The 25,750-nt window shown below is 46.3% G+C and overlaps 1 protein-coding gene across 1 annotated transcript in view; it reads left to right on the top strand.

Annotated features, from left to right (window-relative positions):
* The window catches only part of NLN (neurolysin), a 282,536-nt gene that overhangs the window by 117,900 nt on the left and 138,886 nt on the right, over positions 1-25,750 (top strand). The window contains exon 5 of the mRNA XM_086960698.1: positions 19,211-19,313. Within this exon, the coding sequence (XP_086816824.1) occupies positions 19,211-19,313 (103 nt within the window). The remainder of the gene's footprint in view (positions 1-19,210; positions 19,314-25,750) is intronic.

Below are 25,750 nucleotides of genomic sequence, written 5' to 3' on the forward strand. Positions count from 1 at the left end.
GGAGTGGCGACTTTTCAAATGCACTGTTCGGCTGCCGCCCGGTCCCTATGAAAAGTACTCAATGGCTAATCCTACCGGTGTCTGAAGCCGGGGCCTTGATTACAGTCTGCTGCTGTGGCAGGGTTGTGCCTCCCCTGCCAACGGTCCTCCCCCCACTTCTTCTGCGAAGTCCAGGCAGCGGGTGATGCACACAGTTATAGGCCCGGTGGGACCTCGAGTAGCAGCTTCAAGGGTATGCCCTCAGCGCCGCTGCAGCTACGTCACCGCCTCGATCTCCTGAGCACCGATCCACGCCACAGTCGGGATGGCCAATGCTCGCGTCCGGGGGGGCAGGGGGGAAAGGGGATCTTCGTTTGTCACCTTCCGCGGCTTCGTATTGTGCTCCGATCTCCGAGTTACGATCGGAGGTTATGGCGCCGTCATGTTTGTCTCCCGCCGCCGGTCGCCAGATTACTCCGCTTTACCTCTTCTCAGTGGGATCGCTGCTCGCAGGTATCGGTAGCAGTGGGCTATGGGGCTGGTTTGCTTTCAGTAGCTTTGATTTGTGGTAATTTCGGGCACAGGATTTTGCCGGATAGTGAACCGGGATGCAGGAGCCTCTCTAGCCAGCCGCCATTAACTTTGGCTGCTAGCCACGCCCCTGGTACATGGGATTTTTCGGGTGATACTTTTAAAGGTGTTAGGAGTGTCTCTCCATAGCTACTCCCAGTGTTCAGTGGGGGCATCTTCTGTTATGTCTATGTGCCACTTCTGTTGATGAGTGTGGAGAGGTAGGGGGCAAGAGTGTTGCAGGACCCTGTAGGTTCAGGAAATCAGGCCCGCGAACCATCAAAGGTTCGTACTAACAATTCAAAAGGGGTCAGTAGACGCATGGATCCCAGTGTATTTTCAATGGAATGTAACCAGTGCCAAATTTGGTAATATTTAAAAAAAAATTTTTTTTATTGAAGACCTTGTACCATTAGAAATTACACAGCTTTTCGCCTACAACCCTGGGGCCGGCAGCAGCATGTTATTATGTTTGCAGTCATAACCAAGTCACACAGCCCATGTGCCGACATCCCGGGGGTACGGCGGCGTTGTATATCAATGTGCGTGTTTGGGTTGTTGGTCAGGATGCGGATTCATGTAGGTCCGATTTTATATTTTATAAAATTAAACTGTATTTTGGAAGTGTTCAAAAATTATGTCTGGTAAAAAAGAAACAAGCACGATCAGTGAATTACATTCATCTTGACTTCAGCACCAGTAATGCATCTGAAATTTATACATTGCTAAGATTATAGCCGTTTGGGAAACAGTTTAGTCTATGTCTTCTGGGCCGAACTGTGGGACAGGAGGAGGCTCACTTATGTTGCCCCTAAAGTCGTTCCCTCTTGACCATACTTCTCCCCATTTGCGGGGACACCCTCTTGCTATATATACAGTCTTTTCTTGCAGCATGCACCAATCCATGTCGCTTTGCCAGTCCATCAGTTTCGGTGGATTAGAGGCTCCCCACAGTCTAGCAATGTTCCTCTTTGCTATCATCTGCCCAAGTGTCACCCAGATTCTCCCTTTCGGAGATAGGTCAGTGGGTTCCCAAATGTTCAAGAGACATCTTTTAGCCTCAAGACGAATCTCGACTTCCCAAACCTCCTGCATACACCGCACCACTCTTCCCCAATATTTTTGCACTATTGGACAGTCCCATAATATGTGAAAGAAGGTGCCTGTCCCTCCACATCCCCGCCTACAGAGCCCGTCTCCTCCCCTCCCCATCGCTTGAAGCTTAGTACAGGAGATATACACTCTGTGAAGGATTTTTAGTTGGACTAATCGCAATCTGGCCGATATCGCCACCTTCCTAGGGGAGGCAAGAGCGAACATCCATTCCTTCTCATCTATCTCTAGTCCGTCAGTGACCCATTTCTCTTTTAGGGGAAGGAGCGTGTCGGGGGGATTATTTATCAATTTTTTGTAAGTAAGGGAGATGGCGTGCTCTGGGATGAGTCCGTCCAATAATCTGTCCTCTAGTGGAGAGGTCTGTGGCAGTGTCGTATCAGGTAGAATGTTCGCCTGTAGGGAGTGTCGCACTTGCATGTATCGGAAGTGTTCGGTATGGGCTAGGTCGTATGTTTCCCGTAGGTGGGTGAAAGTGTGGATTCCTTTAGGGCCCCAGAGGTCTCTTATTTGCGAGATTCCTATCAGGTCCCAGTTACGGAACCCCTTGGTGCGCCCCAAGTTGCCAAGCTTTTCGGAGGCCCAGAGTGGAGTTGACATTGTAAGGACATTCGACCACCCCAATTCCCGCTGAGCAATGTGCCATATCTGTACTGAGTGTTGTGTCGGGCCCGTAAGTTGTAGTTTACCTGGCTTAGAGTAGAGTGCGATCTCGTAGTTACCCCCAGGTAACAGCCATCTGTCCATCCTGTACCCAGGTTCGTTCCCGTCACTAAATGTTCCTTGGTTAATCGCCGCGAGGTGGGCGGCCCAGTAATATTTGCGGATGTCGGGGAGGGCGATTCCACCGTCATACCACCCCAATGTGAGTTTACGCAGTGCGATTCTAGGCGCTCCTGCCCATAGGAGGTCACGTTGTGCCGCTTCAACTGCTGCAAAGTACGATTTGGGTACTAGGTCAGGGTAGTTCTGCAATGCATAGAGAAATCTTGGCAACGCCATCATCTTGAAGAGGTCAGCACGGCCCAGCAATGATAATGGGAGTTGTTGCCAGGATTTAGCGTCTCGCTGGAGCCGTCGTAAAGGCGGCAGTAGATTTCTCTCATGCAGCAGAGTCTTGTCTGTGGAGACAAAGACTCCTAGGTATCGAAAGCCGTCTTCCACCACTGTTATGGGACATGTGTCAGGGAGCCTCAGAGGGGCCCCGTGGAGTACATACAAGTGGGATTTGCTCCAGTTTATCCGAAATCCGGAGTGTCGGCCAAAGCTCGTGAAGATGTCGAGCGGCGCCATTATAGATCTACGCGGCCTGGTGAGGTACAGTAGGATGTCATCGGCGTATAGGGAGATCTTGTCCTCCCATCCTTCTGTCCAGGCTATTCCTTTAAGATGGACATCTTGCCTTATCCAAGCCGCGAGTGGTTCAAGGGAGAGTGCAAATAAGAGAGGTGAGAGAGGGCATCCCTGTCTAGTCCCCCTCTCTAGGGTGAAGATCTCGGAAGCTTTACCATTCACTACTACCTGGGCCAGCGGCTCCGTGTAGAGGAGATGAATCCATGATATAAAATTAGGCCCAAAGCCCAGTTTACGAAGTACCGCGATCATGTAGGGCCACTCCAAGGTGTCGAATGCCATAGGGGCATCGAGAGAGACCACCACTGCATATTCTCGCAACCTGTGTCGTTGCCCGAGTACCCCGTGAAGGCGTCGTATGTTGAGTGCGGTGTTGCGGTGAGGCATGAACCCTGATTGATCCGGGTGGACCAAGGTAGGGAGGACCGACTGGAGTCGATTTGCCAGTGTTTTGGCCAGGATTTTTGGCTCCGCGTTGAGCAGCGAGATTGGCCTGTATGAAGCACAAGATTCTTTAGGTTTCCCCTCTTTAGGTATAGCCACGAAGTGCGCCCTAGGGGGGAGGTGTGTTGTGTTGAAAATTGGCTCCCCTAGTAGTCGCACTGATGTGTGCCTGCATGTTTAGGTGTTTATCCAAGGTGATGCCTAAAGATTTGGCAGAGTCTACAACATGAGGAGTGCAGTTCAGAGCAGTTAGGTGTTTAATCCAGTCTAGGGTAGGAGCTGAGTGATAAGGTGGGGTGATCAATAGAAATTCAGTTTTGAGAGTATTTAGTAGGAGATGGTTCTGAGCTAGCCATTGTTGAGTTTGGGCAAGTGCAGTGTTTAATATTTTTATGTCCTCTTGCGAGGAGATCTTCAGGTACAATTGCGTGTCATCCACATACATGTGGTATTGGATGTTGGCTTTGTTCAAAATGACCGCAAGAGGTTCCATAAATAGATTCAGAAGAGTGGGTGAGAGCGTAGAACCTAGAGGGACTCCAATATGGACAGGGGTACTGGAAGCAAGGCCATGATTAACTTTGATCCTTTGCGTGCGGTTGTGAAGGAAGAAGGAAAACCAGTTTAGGACCGGGCCTGACTATCGCATCCTATGTTGTAGGAGATCCATCAAGTTTTTATGTTTGATGGTATCAGAGGCTGAGGGCTGGTCTAGGAGGATCAGGAGACAAGGGAAATTTTGGTTTGGTCTCACAGAGTCATCAACAATGTGAGTTAGTGCCGTTTCGGTGCTGTGCCCTGCTGTGAATCCTGACTGATGGGAATCCAGGAGTTGATATTTCTCAATATGTTTGCATAGCTGAGAGTGAACGCATTTTTCAAGCAATTTTGTTAGAGTCATGCTTCTGGTGATAGGTCGGAAGTTCTTTGGATCTGCTAAGTCTGCATTGGGCTTCTTGGGGATGGCAGTAACTTGCCCAGTTTTTATGCAGTCTGGAATCTTTCCCTGTAAGAGAGATTCATGAATGATCCTGGACCAAAGAGCGAGAACGGCCGAGATTAAGTCTTTATAGAGCTTGGCGGGGAGAGGATCACCAAAATGGTTTGAGGGTTTGAAGGATGCCATGTTGCGAAGTAACTCAGGGCCGTCTGGTAGGAGAAAACTGCTCCAAGATGCGTTATTCTTGAGGTCCAAAGGCAAGTGTATTATCGTGCGTTCTGCCACCGCACCTGATCCTGCCGGCAGTATCTTGGATAGCAAAGTTGGGGTAGTGCGTAATAACTCCAGCTCAATTTTAATTGTTTTTTCAGCGTAGTGAGCTGTAAAATCGTCACCACTAGGGAGCAGGGATAACGGAGTCGAGCTCTGGTTAGAGGATTGGTTAAATTGTTCCTTAATGATTTTGAAGTGTTTTTTTGGTCTGTTTTTGGCTCCATCCAGTTGAAGTCTGAAATTATCGATTTTCGCCAAGCGTATGTGTTTGTTGTAAACGCTTCTCATTTTCTCTCAGTTGAGAGAGATTTGAGGTGGAAGGTGAGTTTCTCCAGAGTCTCTCCGAGAGTCTTAGATTGCGCCACTCATCATTTAGGGCACCATTAAACCATGGTTTAGACTAGAGTTTGACTGGAATCCTTTTGAGCTGTTTTCGGAGTAACAGAGTCAAGAATGTTAGAATAAGTGTTAATGTAATGCTCCGAAAGATCATCAAGGGGTGGGTTGTAGTCTATTTTTAGTGATTGAGGTTATCAAACTAATGTTGAGGTCTCTCATATTGCGAGTCATTTGCTTTGCTTTAAGTGGTTATCCCTGTCTACCCAGTTCCTTGTCTAGGATGAGGAAGGGAATTTGAAAGTGGTCAGACCAGTCACAGGGTAGGATTTCTCTTATTTGTATGAAGTTGTCTTTGGCTTTGATGAGGTCTAGAGTGGCGCCTTTATTGTGTGTAGGGCCTTTACAGAGCTGTGAGAAATTGAGGTCAGAGAGGAAAGTCTTAACCCCTTCGCTGCTCATGACGACCTCAGCTCGTCATCAGCCACGGTGGTCGTGTGCGGATGACGAGCTCAGCTCATAACGCGACTTTTTGAAAAAAGCCGCACAGCGGAAAAATAACAGCCGCAGCGATGCGGTTAAAGGAATAGACAACTGGATCGTTTGAGTCATTCCAGTGAAGGTTGAAGTCTCCAAGGAATATATAACAGGGTTGATCCAAGCTCAAGCTAATGATCTCCGTGATTTGCTCTGTGAAGACTAGATTGTCACCAGGAGGGTGATAGATCGAGTGTAGCACACAAACCTTCTTGTCTTTGTTCCTAATTTCCCAGACTAGCTGTTTATAGGAAGACCGTACTGGATGATTGTTTTACTCTGAGTTTAGAGCGATGAATGCAGGCACTGCTCCCTCCTGTTTTCTCTAGTCTATCACTTCTGAGTATAGAGTAGTTGGGAGGTATTAAGATGTCAAGAAGTGGGGAGGAAGTATCATTGAGTCATGTTTCAGTGGTGATCAGGAGGTCCAAGTTACGTGCAATGATTAGATCAGAAATATCAGCTGCATGTTTCACAGCTGATCTACAATTGAGAAGCATCGAGTTGATGTGCAGGGTAGATGTGATCACTACTTGAGTCGACCTGTTTATATGACGTAGGTTCTCTATGTTCAATTTCCTGAAATTAAGGCTTGGTTCCCTGTCCGGGTCAGCAACGATTGAGGGTATGTTAAGAGTAGATTTGGGTTGGGAGACCATTTAAGAGTCTGAGTAAGACCAAAGCAGGGTGATAATGTCTTCATTAGATAACTGAGGTGGTGGGTCTGTGGGGCCGAGAGTGGTGGTTGGGTAGAGGCCTCAAGCTCCAGCTAGAGCTAAGATAGGAGCATAATGAGGTAATGCCTTTGGTAGAGAAAATCTTCTGTGAGGATGTGCCATGCGCTTAGTATCTGCCTGTAGAAGATGAGTTTCTCTGTAGTAAATGTTGAATAAGGAGGTAGTGCCAAACCTGTCGCCGTTTATTAGGTGCATTGAGCCCCATCACATTCTGAAAAAGACATTTAATCTGTGCCATGTTTTTTTTTTTTTATTCAAACACCTTTATTTGTGTACCGATGGTTATACACTGCTTGCAGCCTACAACCTCCAAGGCCGGCAGCGTGGACATCAAACTGGACTCGCGCCTGATTAGAACGAAAGTACACAGCCAAATTGCCGACAACCCTGGGGTCCGGCGGCGTACCATTAACCAAACAAAGTAATGAGTCATTTATCATTTATCACATAACAGTATCGGTTAACGTGATACGTAACTGTTAACGTGAGGGTCAGTACAATGTAGGTCAGAACATAGCATGTAGTTGGCAGCGGTGTGTTTGATGTTCTGAAATTCCCCTACACGTGTTCCACCCCTTATGAACCCCCCCCTTCCCCGTAGTGTATAACCCCTGAACTCCCCCCAACTAGTTAACTGGTTCCCTAGCTATGTGTCAGCCATTTATCTCTCTGCGAGTGTCGCCTGTCTTGTGTCAGCTCGCTGTGTGTTTGCCCGCCCGCAGGTGTCAAGAGTGTGCCTTCCAGGTCCGACCTACCTAATCCGGGCATGTCCCGCACCTTCCAGTGGAGCCACTTCCTGTGTCTCATTCGTCTGTCGAATCTACGAGGTCACTGGCCAGCCTGCCTACATGATCGCCCAGGCTTCCCCCTAAAGTGTGGTGTATAAGTGGACTGCCAACTAGGAAGCCGCTAGTGTGCCCCGTGTGTCAGCAGTGTCCTCCTGCGCACCTCTAAAGGTGCGATATAGTCTCCAGAAGTCCTTCGGGCGACTAGTGGGAGGAAGGAGCTCGCTATAGTGTTCCGATTGCGTGCAGCAGTATAGCATGTCACGGGCCCATCTCCTCTTCGTCGGGAGCGGCCCTCTCATCCAGCATTGTGCCATCGTGCGTCGGGCAATAAGCATGCCCATGTCTGTCAATCGTCTCACCGCTACAGGCAAGCCCCTGGAGTGGCCAAGCAGCGCTAAGGCTGGGTCCACAGGTAGTTCGATGTCTAGTATCTCTCCCAATTCCGCTATCACTTCCTCCCAAAATGAGCGTATTCTGCGGCATCCCCATGCCAAGTGTAAAAGGTCGGCGTTGGGTGCATGGCATCTCTCACACTCGGGGGACTGCCTGAGCCCATAGCGGTGCAGGCGTTCCGGAGTGTAATACACTCTTGGTAAAAATTTAAAGTGGATCAACCGGTGCCGTCCATTTAAGGACAACCTCTTGGTGCTAGAGCAGCAGTACTTCCACATCGGGTCATCGATAGTGATCTGTAAGTCCCTCTGCCAAGCGAGTCTGGCCTTCGAGGGTTCCTGCGTATTGGGTCTGTACAGGAGTGATATCATTTTCCGCGATTGTGCCGTTTTAATGACCAGGGAGAGTTCCGTTTGCTCCGGGGGCTCCTCCAACTCTGGGCCTAGAATATCCTTCAATGCACTGCGGACCCGGTGAAATTGAAATCTTTGCAATAACGTGGATCCCTCCGCCGTCTGGGAGACATTTTCCCAAGTTCTCACCTTGCCGTCCACGAAAAGCTCGCCAGCCCTCACAATTCCCAGCGCATGCATCGCTTGCACTACACCCTTCTCCCCTATGGGCGACAGCCAAAGAGCCCATTCCACCGCCATTAAGGGGGAGTATAGCAATGTTCCTTCACTAGCCCTTAGCAAAGCGTACCACGCTTGTTTCGTGGCCGTGATCGAGTCCAACACTCCCGTCCTGCGGTCGATGGGGGAGCATATCGTGGCCGGCAGTGGGACTGGATCTGCAAATAACCGCTCCATTCGCACGCGGGAAATGTTTCCTTCTCCATATATCCACGTGTGTAAGTGACCAGCTTGTGACACCCTGTAATATCGTTCCATGTCTGGGGCTCCTAGTCCTCCCAGCTCGTACGGAAGCGTGAGTGTGGTCCATTGCACTCTTGGCTGCTTTCCTCCCCAGGCCAACCGGACCATGAGTGTCGTTAGATTCCTGAAGAAGGTCTTCGACAGAACAATGGGCAAGTTATTGAATAGAAACAGAAACCGGGGCAGCACAACCATCTTCATGATGACAATACGGCCCATCAGTGACAGCGGGAGTCTGCACCACCTCTCCACATCCTCCTCGCATTTGCTAAACGCCACTCCGTAATTCTCTCAGAACAGCACCTCGGGGTCCGTATGGATCATAATGCCGAGATAGCGCACCGGCTCCGTTGACCAGCGTAGAGGGTATTCCATCTCAAAGTGGTTCGTGACCGGGGTCAGTTGAACCGCCACAGATTTGCTCCAATTAATCTGGAGTCCGGAGAGCGCGCCAAATCGGACTACTTCCCGCAATACTGAGGCTAGGTTTACCTCGGGTTGCGCACATAAAGCAACGTGTCGTCTGCGTAGGTAGAAATTATAATCTTGTACGTCGGGAAGCTAACTCCCCAGTGCCAGTGGCATTCCCGCAACGCGCTGGCCAACGGTTCAGCCACCAGTGCGCATAATAATGGCGACAGCGGGCAGCCTTGCCTAGTGCCCCTGCTGAATCCAAAGGGATCAGATACCCGATCACCAATATGCAGTCTGGCGACTGGTTGCCAGTACAAGGCACCAATCATTTGTAAGAAGGGTCCCCCAGTCCTAACCTTCGCAGAACCCGCAACATAAACGGCCACTCCACAGAGTCGAAAGCCTTCTCCATGTCTAGAAAGATGGCGACTGCCTTCGCGTCCTGTCTAACATGCTGTGTGGTCCCCAGTACTGTGCGAATATTATAGGTTAGGTTCCTCCCTGGCACAAAACCTGCCTGTTCCGGGGCCACTAAGTCAGGGGCTATCAAAGCCAAACGTGTGGCGAGCACCTTGGCATATAGTTTTGCGTCGACATTTAGTAGAGATAGAGGTCTATACGAACCACACTCGTTAGGGGGTCTGCCGGGCTTTGGGATGGTGACTATTAGCGCCTCTCTCATCGACTGTGGCATACTGCCTTCCATGCAAATGTCGCCGAATAGTGGGGCCAGATGGGGAATGAGTTTGTCTTTGAATGCCTTATAGAACCCCACCGTTAAGCCATCCGCCCCAGGGGCACTATTCACTCTCATGCTAGCTAATGCTTCCGAGATCTCATCCTCCTGTATAGGAGACATTAGGAATTCACGATCAGACTGTGCTAAGAAGGGCAATTATATGTGTTCTAAATAATCATCCATGTCTGTTTTCAGATTTTCAGTTTTAGACGTGTACAGATCAGCGTAAAAGTCCCTGAATTCCTTCAGAATCTCCTCCTCCGACGTGACAGCCACCCCCGAAGCAGTATTCAAAGCAGTAGTTTAGCTAATAGAGAACTTGGGCGTTCACTTTCCCCATATGTTCTAGCTGTCGCATACTTCCCCATATGTCGCACTTCTCTGTCTGCCTCATCGTTGAATTCCGCTATGAGGAATTTGATTCTATCTGTTATGTCGGGATCGGGGTCGTTAACTTGCTGTCTCTCTAGTTCAGCCAACTGTGACTCTAAGCAGTTGAAGCGCTGTCGTATGGCTTTTAGGACACTCGAGTGTTTGGCCATTGCTACACCACGTATGAATACCTTAAACGCCTCCCAGACTGTTTGGAAGCTCTCGACCGAGCCAATATTTGTGTCAAAAAATGTGTCAATCTCCACAGCCAGCTCTCCTCTAAAAGCGTCATCAAGCAACGAGCACGGGGGAAAGCGCCACGTAAAAGGAGGGACCCGGATTATCGGTGTCTCCAACACTAGGAGGAGAGGCGAGTGATCTGAGAGTGTGCGTGTCAGAACTGTGCATGACAATATATCTCTAGAGACTGAGAAGGAGGCCAGCCAGTAGTCAATCCTAGTGTGGATGTCGTGGTACGCTGAGTAATGCGTGTAACCCCCCCTATCACTGTTTCTCCCTCTCCACACATCAACCAGATCTAACGTTAGTAACTCAGCTTGGAGTGAGACCGCAGCCGCTGAGGGTCTACGCTGAGGGCCTGAAGATCTGTCTAATTCCAGGTCCATCACCAGGTTGAAGTCTCCCCCCTCCCCCCCCCCCCAGAGCATTTGTGCCGTGGAGTATTCTTGGCAGATCCTCCCCAACTTCTTGTAGAAGTCTGGAGAGTCGTAGTTTGGGCTGTACACGTTGACCACGATAAGATCATGGCCTTTCCCCGTGCATCTTGATATTAGGTACCTACCCTCTGGGTCTGCTAATACTAATACTAATCTCAATTCTAACTTGGCTCTAGGGTTTATCCACGTAAGGACCGCCGTGGTGTTCCCTGATAGGCCCCTATATTGAAGCATTTTACTTGTCAGTGGAAGGTGCGTTTCTTGTATGAGTGCTAGGTCTATGTGATGTCTCTGCAAATAATTCAACACCTTCCTCAGTTTTCGGTAGTCGTTCAACCCTCTGACATTTCAGGTTAAGGCTCTAAGGGTGTCCGAGACATCTCCAGCAGACACTGCTGGTGTACTGGTCATCTGTGCCATTCGGGTGGGCAACAACAGCAACTCTTCACATTGCAACACAGCTTTACCACACTAGCATGCAGAACCATCAGCAGTACTTTGAACTTTCCCAAACCCCACCCGGTACCCTCCCGCCCCGCCCACAGCAGACCCTCCCCAACCTGGTCCGTCAGAAGTCTATCCCCCACCCTTCCTCCCAATGTTAGAGCCCCAACTCGGAGTGCTAACAGAACAACCATGCTAAACGCGCAGGGGCCGAGGTAGCCTTGAGTCATAGTTACCTCCTAAATCTCAGAACTCTCGTTTAGCCGCTCACCTGCCCCCGCCATGCACAGTTTGTGTGATCAGAGCAACAACTTCTTATGCACTATTTCTTTAAAAAAAAGTACCTCCCAATTATTCCCTCCCCCGCTGCAATACCTGCACCATAAACGTCTTTCGCGTAAATATAGGCATTGCAATGTAGCCAAAACTGGAATCTGCGAGGAAATAAATGTGGAAAAAAGGTAACATTCGGTCTGGTTAACGAACTACTCCACCCGCATCCATGCAACAGACCACTTAGCTGTAGGTGTCTTCTTTCACCGATGCCTATGTCGCCTTATCGTGCGTAAAACTTGGGGCGTCTGACATAGACACACTCACCCCGCACCAACCTGCTGAGTAGTAAGCTCATGTGCTCAAGAGAAACTTGGTCATGATCATCCAAGCGACTTCCGCTCTCACCCTCCTGCTGGTTTTTTTTTAGTTTTTTTTTTTACTGACATTTATTGAGCGCGAACGAATACCCGTAGGCGTCTTGGCGCTAGACTACTGAGATGTCCTTCCCCAGAGATGAGAAACTAAGGCAGGTTGCTATGCCGTGTCACTGGTTAAACAGCCAGGTTTTTAGTCTCTTTCGAAACTGCAAAAGTGAGGGACTAGTTTTGATGTGTTGGGGCAGGGTATTCCACATCTTGGGAGCCGCAACTGAGAAGCGGCGGTCGCCCCAGGAGACTGTTCTAGAACGTGGAACCACTAATTGGTTGAGAGTTGTGGATCGGAGCTGTCTAACCGGTTTATAAGGATTAAGCTGGTCCTTGAGGGGGCGTGGTCCTTGATCATGAAGTGCCTTATAGACTATGCAGAGGGATTTAAACTTGATCCTGTTTTGGATCGTCAACCTGTGGTATGTCCTTAAGATGTCTGTAATGGGAGCGAATTTAGGTGTTCTAGACAGCAGATGTGCTGCTGCATTCTGTATTGTCTGCAGCTTTTTTGTAACCCTAGCTTGTGCGTTAAGAAAAAGTGCATTACAATAATCTAAGGATGATAAAACCAAGGAACCAGTATGAGAAAAATAACCGAGGCCGTCAGCAGGAGTTAGTGAACAATTTGTCCTGACTATACAGAGAGAGAAAAACAATGACTTGTGATTCTATATTAAAAATATATTTAATTTGCATAGATAAAAATCATATAGTGACTACAACACGTTGAAACTATATGATACAATGAAAATGACATAACACATGATAATTACCATAAATAAACAAAATATGTAAATCATAATCAGTACAGTTAAAAACAGTTCATACATAAAGTATAGAATATAAAAAGGTGACTTTTTATATTCTATACTTTATGTATGAACTGTTTTTAACTGTACTGATTATGATTTACATATTTTGTTTATTTATGGTAATTATCATGTGTTATGTCATTTTCATTGTATCATATAGTTTCAACGTGTTGTAGTCACTATATGATTTTTATCTATGCAAATTAAATATATTTTTAATATAGAATCACAAGTCATTGTTTTTCTCTCTCTGTATAGTCAGGACAAATTGTTCACTAACTCCTGCTGACGGCCTCGGTTATTTTTCTCATACTGGTTCTTACCCTGCCCTAGGAGTCTGCGTATCTCACTACCCAGGGGGTCCTTGTTTAATTCTCATTGAAAACCAAGGAACTAACCAGTGTTTTGGCAGCAGCATCTGGCAGAAAAGGGATGATTTTCCTTATCATTCTGAGTTTGTAGTGGGCTGTGGCCGCTACTTTGTTCGCATGTGCCATGAAGTTGAGGTGGTCGTCAAAGGTTACTCCCAGGTTCCTGACCTTAGGGGTAGGGCTAGGAGGGGTGCCAAAGGCTGGTGGCCACCAGGTTGCAGACCAGATCGGGGAGAGGGTTCCAAAGATGACCACCTCCGTTTTATTGGAGTTGAGCTTCAGGCAGTTACCTGCCATCCACTCTCCAATAGCCATCATTCCATTTTGGAAGCGTTCTGCCACCTCCAGCCCGTCGCCCTTAATGGCTCACACCAGTTGCGTGTCATCTGCGTATGAGGTTAGGCTCATCCCGTATGCTTTGATAACACTAGCAAGGTCCGACACATAGATGTTAAATAGTGTCGGACTAAGGGATGAGCCTTAAGGAACCCCACACGGTAATGACAACTTGGCTGATTGGTAAGGTCCCAGTGTGACCGCCTGTGTTCTGTCGGCCAGGAAGGAGGAGAGCAAGTCTCTCGCAGTGGGTTGAACGCCCATCCTTCCAACTCGGTCGACCAAGGTCTTGTGGTCGACCGTGTCGAAGGCTGCCGAGAGATCTAGCAATACAAGTAATGCTGTCCCTCCCTGGTCACAGATGATTCTGATGTCATCTGATGCTTTGATAAGGGCGGTTTCCGTACCATGGTACTTACGGAAACCAAACTGTGTATCATCAAGAAGATGATTTCTGTCTATATGCTCTGATAGCTGCTGGTTCATGGCTTTTTCCATTACTTTAGCTAGGAAAGGGAGACTTGCTATAGGCCTATAGTTCTTTAGTTCCTCCTTATCTAGACTGGGTTTCTTCAGCAGAGGCTTGATCAGTGTGTTTTTCAGAGAATCAGGATATGTCCCAGAGCTCAGTATCGTATTACAAACATGAGTAATAACCGGAATGGTTGTGACCAACACCATGGAAAGTACTGAGGTAGGGCAGGGATCCAGAGCCGATCCCGTTTTAATAGACACAACAATAGCCTTTATTTGATCGGTAGTTAGAGTTTTAAAACTAGTCAGGGTGTTTCCTGAGAGCATGTGGGGGGGGGGCTCTGCTGATATTAGATTTTGAAGTAAAGGCTTGGTATATATTATTTACCTTGGAGAAGAAGAACTCGGACAGTGCGTCGCAGAGTGATTGTGACGGGGACGGATTTAGATCTGGAGTATTACCAGATAAGGTTTTGGTGATATCGTATCTTTTTCAATTTGTTCCGAAAAAAAAGTTTTTTGGGCTGCGATAATCATTGTTTTGTAGGTAGCCAATGCTTCTGTGTATTTAATCTTGCTTTCGGTGTCATAAGTTCTATGCCATTGCCTTTCCCTATTCCTAGTTAATTGTTTTTGGGTTCTTAACTCCTCTGTATACCAATGAGCGGTCGGTGCGCTCCTGTTCATAGAATGGGATTTGGTGGGTACTAGGTGATTCGTGGCATCACCAAGCCATTCATGGAATTGGCGAGTTGCGGTGTTAAGTTCATTGGATGGGTCTGGACTGGTCTTGTCCAGAAGTATTTTCGGTATGGTTTATGTTCTTCCATACTTTGAAAGAACCTGGCTTAGAAGATGAGACCTTCTTCCTTAATGATTCCTTGATGGTCAGGCCGCTAAATATGGCAAAGTGATCCGTCCATGGCATGGGTAGAATGTTTGTTACATGTAGACCCTCTACGTTGGAGAAGATACCGCCCAGCGTATGTCCTGCCTGTTGGGTGGGAGAGGTGACCAATTGTCTAAGGCCCATTATTTCTAGGTCTGATGTGAGGGTGGCGGTATCCCTATCGTTTCCTTGTTCTAAGTAGAAATTAAAGTCACCCATAACTGTCGTAGACTCTTCGGTGACTATTGATTCCGTTATGGTGCTTAAGTTGGTCAGAAAGGCTGCTCTTGTCCCAGGGGGGCGGTATAGAAGAACTCCCTTAAAATTAAAAAGGGGTGTGAACTTTATATTAAAGTGCATAGCTTCACATGATGTGACGGGAATAGATGATATTCGGACCTCGAACCGGTCTCTTGCTATGATGGCATTGTCTGTAGTTTGTTCCTTCGACCAACGCTTCATGGCCTGCTGCAATTCCCTGGGATCCGTAAATATATGGGAGTGTCCACGTCTATTAACACGTAGCTTTGCCGGGTATAACAGTGCATAGTCCAAACCCATCTCCCTGAGACGCTTCTTGTGTGGAATAAATTGTTTGCGCTCTTCGTGGACCTTTGCAGTAAAGTCTGGGTACAAAGATATGGCAGAGCCCTCGTATTGTAGCGGTTGTTTGGATCTCGCCAATCTGAGAGCCGTGTCTCTGTCCCGGTAGTTGAGAAACTTTACTATTATAGGGCGAGGGGGCGCTCCTGGCTTGGGGCGCGGGGCTAAGGACCTGTGTGCCCGTTTCACCGTGAGCATGCTCGAAAACACTCCTTCTCCCAGGACTGTTGTAAGGAGTTTTTCAACAAAGTGTTCCATGGGGCCTGTATGGGTACTCTCCGGAAGGCCCGTGATGCGGAGGTTACAGCGCCTCGAACGAGCTTTCAAATCCTCCGTCTTGTCCTGCAGAACCTGCATCATCCTCTCCATCTTTTTTTTGCGTGGTATCCAGGTCTGTCTGCGCCTCCTCCACTTCCGTCATCCTCCTTTCGGCCATATCGTGTCTCTCCGCATGCTTGTCCAACTGCTCTGCCATACGATCCATTCGGTACGACATGGCGTCCATTTTGGTGCCCAGCGCGGATATACTCGTCTGAAGGCTCTGCTCCATGGATAAAAGCATGGTTTTGATGTCCGAGCTCGACCCTAGATCCTCCTCCGCACGCGTGACCGTCCCGGTCTCCGGCAATGGGCTATGCTGTTGTAGTCTTCTTTGCGAGAAAGGCAGTTTACTTTGGGTTTTGTCGCCTTTGCCCATCTTGTGGCATACCACCGACCCGTCTGTAGGGGGGGCACAGAGTCTGTTCGCTGCCCTCAGGGTCACCCAGTATACCATTGTAGTCCACCTCTCCCCGGTGCCACTCACAGCCCCTACTGCTCCCGGAAGAATGTCCCACGTAGCGTGGTAGGGAAGAGCAGCCAAACCTCCTCAGCCCCTCGTTGTGCCAATGCTTTGTCACAGGATCCAGGCTCACCTCCTGCACCGGACAAACAAGTACCAGGCCAACCACAGAACTGCTTCGGGCAAACCAGCGCTCATCAAGTTATTCCCAATGGCGACCCCCTGCCGAGAGGAAACGGAAACAGCCTCGCTCCAGGTGATACAGCAGTTAAGCGCACAGTAAGGCAGCACGTGGCGCTGGACTTGATGTCGTCTGCGTGTGGGCCCACACGCGGTGCTCGCAGAAATCGATGTCGCGCCGCTCACCTTGTGCTTTCCCTGGGGGAGTATTGGTGTTCACGTTACCGGAGTCGGTCCGACCGACCAACCTCCACGCCAGCAGCTCACTAATAGCGAGGGGTCCAAGCGTGCAGTCTTCCAGGCCTCCGCAGCAGGAGCGTCCCGTCAGAAAACTACAGGCGCCTCAGCCTGTAGGGAAGCCCACCGCTTGGCACTGGCCGCAGCAAACGCACTCAGCAGTGTCCTAATTTATGATCTCCGCCTCCGCGCCTCATCCGCTTCCACGAGGCACTCCAAGCGCCGGAGCTCCGGGTCACTCCCCCTCCGGCAGCCGCACGTCGCGTTACGTCGCCCGGCCTCTGGGCACACGCAAGGACGCTGCTTCACGGCCTACCAGGGCCGAAGTCCCGCCGGGCCGCGGCGCTGTACGGGATGCGTTCTTGCTCGTTTTTTCGAGAGTCGCCAGTTGACCCCACTTTCATGCGGCTGGGGGAGCTGGTGAGGGGTCTAGTTTGTCGCTCTGTAGAAGATTTTATAGGATTAGTTGTTTGTGCTCGGCGGAGCTCCGGCGCTAGGCGTCCATCACGCTTGCTGGCTAGCTCCGCCCCCAATCTGTGCCATGGTTATTCATGTGTGAAGGAGGAGGCCATCCAGGGTAATATCTCACCACCCTGCTCATGGGGAGAAGGCCCACAAAATGGTGGCGCAATGGAGGCTCGCCGGCCTCAGGCAGTTACATTACTCCCATGGAGGAACCTGGTCACTCAGGGCTCCTTCCCCGCCGCAGCGGACCCACAATCAGTGGGAAGGAAGGTCTGGTATATGGCCACCCCACCGGCCCCCGGCAAAGAAGTCCCACCCGAGCCCACCCAAGCACCGGGGCACTGCTTCAGATTCAGCCGGGCCGGTAATCAAAGTTTCACGGGTGGCGGCCAGGGCCCTGTCCGCAGCCCCCGATCTTCAAGGCCAGCCGCCGGATGGCAGAGCCAGTCAGTCAGGCCCCCTCAGCAGTGCCCCAGGTCGCCGCCTGGCCATCCGTCCCCGCAAGGAATAGATCCAAGATTGCAGGTGAGGCCGCTCTCGCCCGCCGAACTCTTCTTATCGGCCCCCAGCTCAGGACCGGTGTTTACCACGGGTCGAACAACATGTGGTGGGGGGGTCCAAGAATCATCAGAATAGGGCCAGGCTGTGTCCCCGAGGTCTCGCAGCTATTCTTTGCTTTTTGCCGGTAGACGGAGTGGACGCGAAGTGCGACTTACTCCATCTGAGTCTTGGCCACGCCCCCTAAGTGTATTTTGAAGGGTAGTTGGAGACAATAATGGAGGAAAGGCTAACCGTATCTGAGCCATTAGACAGGCAGTGACATTAACAGTCACAAATAGACATTGAGATATAGAATTTTTGCAGTTGAAAGTGCTCAAGAACAACTTCTTTGAACATGGAGTTAAGAAGAGGCCAGGGCGCTCTAGGTTCAGTCCTATACATTCACCAGTGGTTGCCAGCAATAAGTACTTGGCTCAGGCTACAAATATGCAATATTGGCTGGAATAATTGTTCAATGGATTGATGGGTTATCTGTATTTATATAAACTGCTATATTCGCTTAATTGAAGTACTTCAAATGTAATTGTAAATGTAGCTCTGCACCTACTAATAATAATGACTTATTTTTATATGGTGCTTTATACCGCACTTCTGCCATTCCCAATGCTAAAACTAACAGATGTTACTATTACCTACTTTACTGTACTCAGTTTACTGACCTTGGAATAATGGAATACTCAGACTGTCCTGCCGAGATTGGAGCTCATATCCTTCTGATCACCTCAGGGAATGCCCCCATTTGTGTATCACTTTGGTTCATTCCCCTAGTACAATTCAGTTCTTTATTCAATCACAGGTAAATGTATCATAAGAGAGCAAATCATAAAGTACAATAACAATAGTTAAAACAATAGTTAAAACGTGATTAAAACAAGATTACAAATAAGGGCTTTCCCCTGGTTATTACTATGCCCTTTTAGCAAATGCGTTGAAAATAGTATTTAGCATATCAAATATATCCCCAGACACAAAAATTAACTGACAATCTCTGCAAGAGCTGACTGGGGCATGAAACAAATATGGGGTAGTCCGACAATGCAGCAAGATTCAGGTTTCCAATATTTACGACTTGAGGCATGGCTGATGTACTCTTTTTCTATGCTTCCCACCCTCAATAATTAATCTGAGATGATCAGAAACCAATGAAGAAGTGATATTGTGAAATATCTGAGCCTTTTTCTTTGTTTCCCTTGATGTACCTAGATGGCATATGCTTGTGATTTAGTCTAAGTGTTGCGTTAGCATTCTAGCTCGATGTGCTGGGGTTGTCTTGCGTCTTCTTGGATACTTGAAAGGGCTCAGGTGTAGCAAATCTTCTAGCAAAAATAAGCGAGCTGGTGGGCAAGAAAGATCTTGTTGGATGAGTCACTATAGTGGAAGTGGTGGAAAATGAAAGACTGTGCCACAGCGTCTAACTTGTAGCCAGAAAGCTGGCTATAAAGAATTGGGAACTTGAAGAGAGGAACAAATCCAGGCACCATTGCAACCTTTGTGAGGATGGAGTTAGATTCCAAGTCTACATCGGGACCTTTATCTCGGTAATCCTGCATCAAAAAGAAAACCTTAGGGAAAATAGACTGGTCACTTCTAAATGTTCACCGTGCCTCTGTACATACATAAATGGCCCTGGTGATAATGAAAAACTCAATTTACAGAAAAATGGCAAACAGAAGTCTCCTATTTTCAAAGGAGCAGGCTTTTTCAGGAGAAACCATGCAGGGATGCATTTGTAGAAATAAAGATGAGGAACTATGACAGTTTGCATAAGGTGATACCAGACAATAACCCGCATGTCTTATTTTATTTTTTACAGGAAATAACATCAATAAAGAAAAAAGTAAGCAATCTTTGTATAGATTTCAACAAAAATCTCAATGAGGAAAATACATTCCTGATTTTCTCAAAGGACGCACTTGGTGAGCATTTTTCCAGATGTATCATTTCATCTACTAGCAGATTAAGTACAGACATGCTCTATCATATTATTATTAGTTTGCAATGATTTACAGTACTGCAGTACAGAGAAAAGTTAGAAGATTTACAACATACATGCTCTATTGAGTAGAAAGTCCTTAGGAAAAAAATTAAAGCAGAGCCATTGAATTTATAGAGCACCCTTTTGCCCATGTAAGTGCTTTACCAATTATGTGTAATGCAGGGGTGGTAGGCTGCATGGTGTAATAGGAAAAAGAAGTATTAAATCCTCAGGCATGCAACAAAAAAAAGCAGATCACATGCAAAGAATGCTGTGTGCCGCTCACGATGAAGATCCAGCTTACCGACAGGTTTGAGTCTTTACAAGGTTTTATCTTAATTCAGGAATGAGAGAATAGCCAAGGACATTTTCCCTCCAAATACATGCCATGTTTAATAGCAATGAAATTCTATCCGCCCAGTACCAAGGATGGGCAGTAGAAGTTGCTTATTTAAACTTTAACAATGCATAAAGTTTACATAAGCATGGTCATAAATTCATTTCACAGTATAAAATGTATGTCTTATAGTTGATAACATTATTTATGGTCGTCTCAACTGAAGTATATGATTTCCATATGCTATGCCATATGTTTTTCAGAATAAATATGTATACACTAATGCACCTTTCTGGTAATAGCTGATTCTGAAAATTACATGTGAAGACAAATATAGAAAATGATTTAACATTTTTGGTTTTACAACACTTTAGAAAATTAATAATTCCACCCTTTTAGTGCAAAAAAAAATAGCACAACTTACACCTATCGGTACTTTTAGCTTCTCATGCAGTGTTTAATTTGTCTGATGTCTAAAGTGTGGTATATTTGAGAAATATGCTGCTTCTGATTCAGGATCGTTATACTAATTTAATAAATGTTAATAGGATCAGTAGCTACGTGGGAGGGTCAGTGTTTGTCAGCAATGTGGTATTCATAACATTGATAAGGCTTACATTTGTAGAGATAATTGCTGCCATTTTGACTGCTAAAATCTACAATTTCCTTATCGTGTTTCTGTGATTATTCAGCAGCCTTACTACAGGTTTAAGTAGTCCAGACCAGTGAGAGAAAGTTATAGCTAGAACAACTGTGTTCCTAACTAAATACCCTAAGATATAGACATGTATAGAACAGGCACTCTAACATAACATGATAAACAGAAAATGCTTATGTTAGTCAATATATTTATTTATTTATTAAAACAATATTTTTGTTCTTTTTATCTTTTTTTCTCAATTTTTATATAGTTGATGTTAAAGTAAATTAAACAGTAAATTGATTATGTTCTAGGAATCCAAATAATTGTGACACATGAATGAATTCATATACAAATATAAATATATACAAATCTTCTATGATAGACGAGAAACGTTGACTCAGGCAGTGCGGCAGATGTCTACAACGCGCGTTTCGGCAAACATGCCTTCATCAGGTTGCCGTCCACTACTCTACAAAACACATAATATCAATATCAATTACACTATATGAGCGCCTGTCATTTGTAAGCCACAATGATACATACAGGTATTTTCAAATGAAACAAACATACTCTAAATATACACTAGCAACATACGTAACCTGATACATTACAATATGGAGTCGTCTTTTTAATGAACATTTCACTTGATAATATAAAGCTTCACACATAAATTAGTTCGGGGGATAAGAAGAAGAAACAGATTGCTTACAAAAATATATACATCTATATACATATATCATAGAAAAGTACAAAAAACATATATATAATCATGTACACATATTTACAGCACATTCAAAGTTAAAAAGTCTTGATGTAATTGACTAATTCGTGTCCCTTTCTATATACAGTACTAGTTGGATATCAGCATGACCATTTTAGTCTCTGAATACAGTTTAAACGTAACAGTTTAGTTCTGTTTTGATGAATCTTTGCTAAATCCAAATGCATTCTTACCAAAAACGAGATGAGGGTTGGCGATATACTGTGGTTTCTGCTCAGTCAAGGTATCACAATAAGAATGACGTATTCAATTTAAAAACCAGAAGGTATTATCTGTAGAAAAGAAAACCTTATTTATGGGTATAATGAAAAAGGATACTGCCTATAGAGTCGATAGCAAATAAACGAATACTGGTTTGGTGGGTACCCATTAATATTAGACCGATTAAAAAAAAAAAAAAAAAAAAAAGGAATGAGAGAATTCATAACACAGAATTTAATACTGGCATGTGATAATGATGGCTCAAATAGGGCCGTTCGATTGACCGAAAATGAGCTGCTTTCTATTTAGAGAGGGTTAACAAAAAACGCTTGATGTAGCACCATTGCTAAATATTAACAGCCTGGCTTCCCTCGTGGGGCGATAGCTCTCATACAAACCATGTATTAAATGCATTGGAGCACGATTTAATAAGATATTACTCAATTACATTCAACATACGATGTTCGTTTAACTGGTGTTAATAAGTAGGACTTGTTCTAAGGAAGTTGCTAATACTAGAGCGGCATGTAAAAGGTAGTACAGACAAGTCACTTACTCGGGAAGTTTAATTTCACAGATAGTCCAGACACCAGTAATCATTCTAGGCAGGGTTGCTTTTCCATACTGCTTTAGGGTTGTAAAGCATGTGAACCATCTTTAAATAATTGCAGTTCTTTGTGACAATTTAATTTGATATACCTTTGAATTGCCGGGAAGATAAGCCAATGTAATTCCTTTGATGCATAAGAATTTCTATTCAGGAGGTGTCTTTGTTAAAACCTCATTTGGACTGGCAGTTGACACCAATCAATTACTTTGCATCCAGAATTGTAATTGTTGTACAGTGCCGACACAAGGTTGTCTCAATTGTAGCATAATTACTCTGGTAGAAATACAGCTGTGTCTGCAAGGTACTTGTGAAAGTCTGCCCATCTGGCTTTAAGAGGATGATACAATTGTAATAAAGTAAATTATTAATTGGGGCGGCTGGTAGTCAAGCATCAGAAATAAAGCCAGTAACCTGATAGATCCAGTCAAAGGTTTCAGTTTTTTTAAAATCATTTATAATTTTTCCACTAACAAGAAAAAAACAGTTGGCTGTAAAACATGCCCATAACACATGCGACCCAGGCAGCAATTGCAAGCTTTGCCAGTCAGGTCCAAATAATTTTATTTCAGCCTCTAACATTGTAGTTATAAAAAGACCAACAATCCCAATTGGCAGCAGTTAGGTAAAATACAGTGAATCATGAAAGTGCAAATCCAGAGCCAGATGCAGTGACTGCACAAGCATCCCCTTAAAGGAAAGGAAAATGAAGCAAGATGCAGAGTGGCGCTGGGGATCTCTCAAAAGGGTCAGCTCTGACTCTGTTCCTGTAGAGGAAGCCCAGAATTGATGGGGGTATTTTGGGTGGTGCATGCAGGGATGGTTCTTTAGAAGGAGGTGGGTTTCCTATAGGAATATTATGTCACAGTTCTGATGTGCTCAACATGTATAAATGTATTCCGGTGCACTGGACACATGCAAAGTGTATAGGCACCGGGGAAGGAAAACCATTTTTGCCACTGCTAATCTTGTAACTATGGACAACGGCAGAGAGTTCCAAAAGTATACAGAGACCTGGAGGCCTGTCCAGTTTCTGCACCGTATGTGCTTCTTGGATCCCCTGACACCAGAACCTATCAATCTCCCAGATAGGTCCACCCCTGGAAGTCTCTCTGTTTGACCATCCTCAAGCCAGGCCAATGGAAACAGTAGGGATTTGTCCTTTTAATATGTAATCCGAAAGACTCCGCAAATATCTGTAGTTTCTCCAACAATTTCAGAATTGAAATGAGGGAGTCATTGTCATACAGAGATAATGTGTTTTGTCCTCCCCCCCCCCCCCCCCCCCCCCGAATGCCCTAGTCACTCATACTCAACACAGGTGAAAAAGGTTTAGGGAATTTAAACCTGATCTAAACCCCAGTAGCCATGGCACGGAGCATGCAGGCTTAACTTAAAGGAAATGTGGAAAGTATTTGGAAGTACCAAAACTATTAAAAAGTCAGTATACAACACAATAACAATCCCACTCCAATGTGTAGGATGCTGGCTCCTTCATACATTGGGCCAAAATGAGGTACACTGTGTCTAAAGTGGTTGAAGTTTCCAGGTTGTGTTCCCTTCAGGTAGCCCACCTTAGGGGTTTCCTATTAGCCTGAAGGTGAACACGCCTCCTGCATATAATCGGCGGTGGAGGCCTCTGAAGCATCCTGCCTTGATATGCAGCTTACTAGCCATCCTGCTTGGAGGAGGTGACCACAACTCCTGCCAGAGCAGCCTTTGTTTCTGACCTCAGAGAGTCTGAGCTCTCACCTCCAGGGAGGTCAGAAACACAACTGTGTGTGGCACGCTGAACAGTACCAGTCAGCCAACACACTAGAGGACAGTAGGCTGGCAGGGGGTACCTCTAAGGTACCCTCTGGGTGCACGTATTAATGAATCCATACCTGGATTCAGTGTGGGTTTATTAATATGAGGTGTTTGATACCAATTACCATAGCTTTCAGTGAAGCCATTATGTAGCTGGGAAACCTTTTTTGGCCAGTGCCCAATACATACCTTAAGGTGGCTTCCCTGTTCACTTGTACTGTCAGTAACTGAACTGGCCATCATTGGGGCATATCTGCTCATGCTGATATGTCCTCACATGTAATATAATGCACCCTGCCTTAGGGCTGTAAGGCCTGCAGTAGGGGTGAATTACAAATATTACATGCAGCATTAGGGGACATGGCACACAGGGTGTGTGCTATGTCGGGTATTCACTTTTTAGAACACCTTGTCACGCAGCCTGCTGTGGCAGTCTGCATGAGTTTGGTGCTTTATCCCTTAGAGTGGCACAATATATGTTGCAGCTCTTATGGACCCTCTTTAGTACCTATGCCCTAGATACTAGGTGTACCACATTCTAGGTACATACAGAGGAGCTAAAGGCCTGGTCAATTGGGAATCAATTGACCAGTGAACTTGCTTGCTGGAAAAACACTGGCACTTGGAACCTGGGTAGCAGGAACCCAGTGCACTTCGGTCAAAGCTGCGTCAAATCTCAGGCAAAAAGTTGGGGACTACACAACAAAGACCCAGTTTCCTAAACAATGTATAAAAAGAAAAAAATATTAATTAAACAAAATGACACCTAAATGACAAATATGCATTAAGCGGAACTAGGGATATGATTTTTAAGAAAATGTTCATGTGAAATAGTACCAACAATCAGAAAGTGCCAGTGGCAGTCTATGGAAGCCTTAAACCGGGACCTAGGCATGATTTGAGCCTGACCACAATGGATTGCCCAGATGGATACTAGTTGATCAGTTACGTTGAAAGTCTGGGAGTCAAAAATATTGGAAAAGTTGCTAATCCCAAATCAGAAAGAGACTTTGGCACTTTTGAGAAAAAAATGCCTTCCTGAGTGGGCTACAGCTGTAATTGTAGCTGCTGCAGTGGAACTGAAGTCCTGACACCCAAAGTAGGTTGGTCCCTCTGGATATTTTTATATTTCTGTCTGAAAGGTTTCGAAATCCCAACACAAAATGCAACTCAGTTGTTTTTTCAGAGGTGCAGGCCGCCTTAAGCGAGAATGCTGAAATTCAATCTGATGTCGTGGAACTGCGGGTTGGATACTTTTCATGATGAGTTGCTCTGAAGCTCTGGAAGAAAAGTTTTCAGAAGTTTCCAAACTTTCTTCAGGTGCCCAAACAACTACCAGAGTACACTTGGCTCCTAGGACCTCATTAGGGCACTTAGAAGCTCTCATCATGTCAGACAGAGGCCAACAGCAGAGTTCCGTCCAGGTCCAGTTACTACTGGTCAGCTGTACACTTTAGGAAAAAGGTCTCTTACAGTTGTTGTGACCTTGTTGCCACACATAAGGTCAGCCAAAATAACTTTGGCATCCACTTCTTTGTCTTGGGTACAAGTGGGAGTAGGTCAAGCCATTCAAGTCCCCGCACAGACCTCAAACAGTAGGTACAGTCCTTCTGTTCTTGCACAGGTACAGCGAGTGTACTGAGGAGGTACTTTGTGGGGGATGAGGGGACACATTTGTGCCTGGCAGCAGCTACTGGGTGGGTGTGACTCTTTGGCACTTCCTAATTAAAGGAGTTAACATTTCCTGGGGTATGAACAGTCCCTCCTCTGTAGTCACTCAAAACAGGTTCTGGGGGAAGATTTTCTCCCACTGGGTTTAGTGCCAGCTGTCTAGAGGGACATACTCTGGGGACTTTCCAGATTACACCTAACATTTGCTTCCAACAGGCAAGTCCCTTTGAAGTTTTGTATTCACCCCAGAGAAGAAAACACATGTCCTCCAGGCCGTTATCCCTACTCTGGGAGCATTTTCCACGCCACTTTTATGTCTCATTCGGGCC

This window comes from Lissotriton vulgaris, chromosome 3_1 (assembly GCF_964263255.1).
Source record: "Lissotriton vulgaris chromosome 3_1, aLisVul1.2, whole genome shotgun sequence".
Classification (NCBI taxonomy): domain Eukaryota; kingdom Metazoa; phylum Chordata; class Amphibia; order Caudata; family Salamandridae; genus Lissotriton; species Lissotriton vulgaris.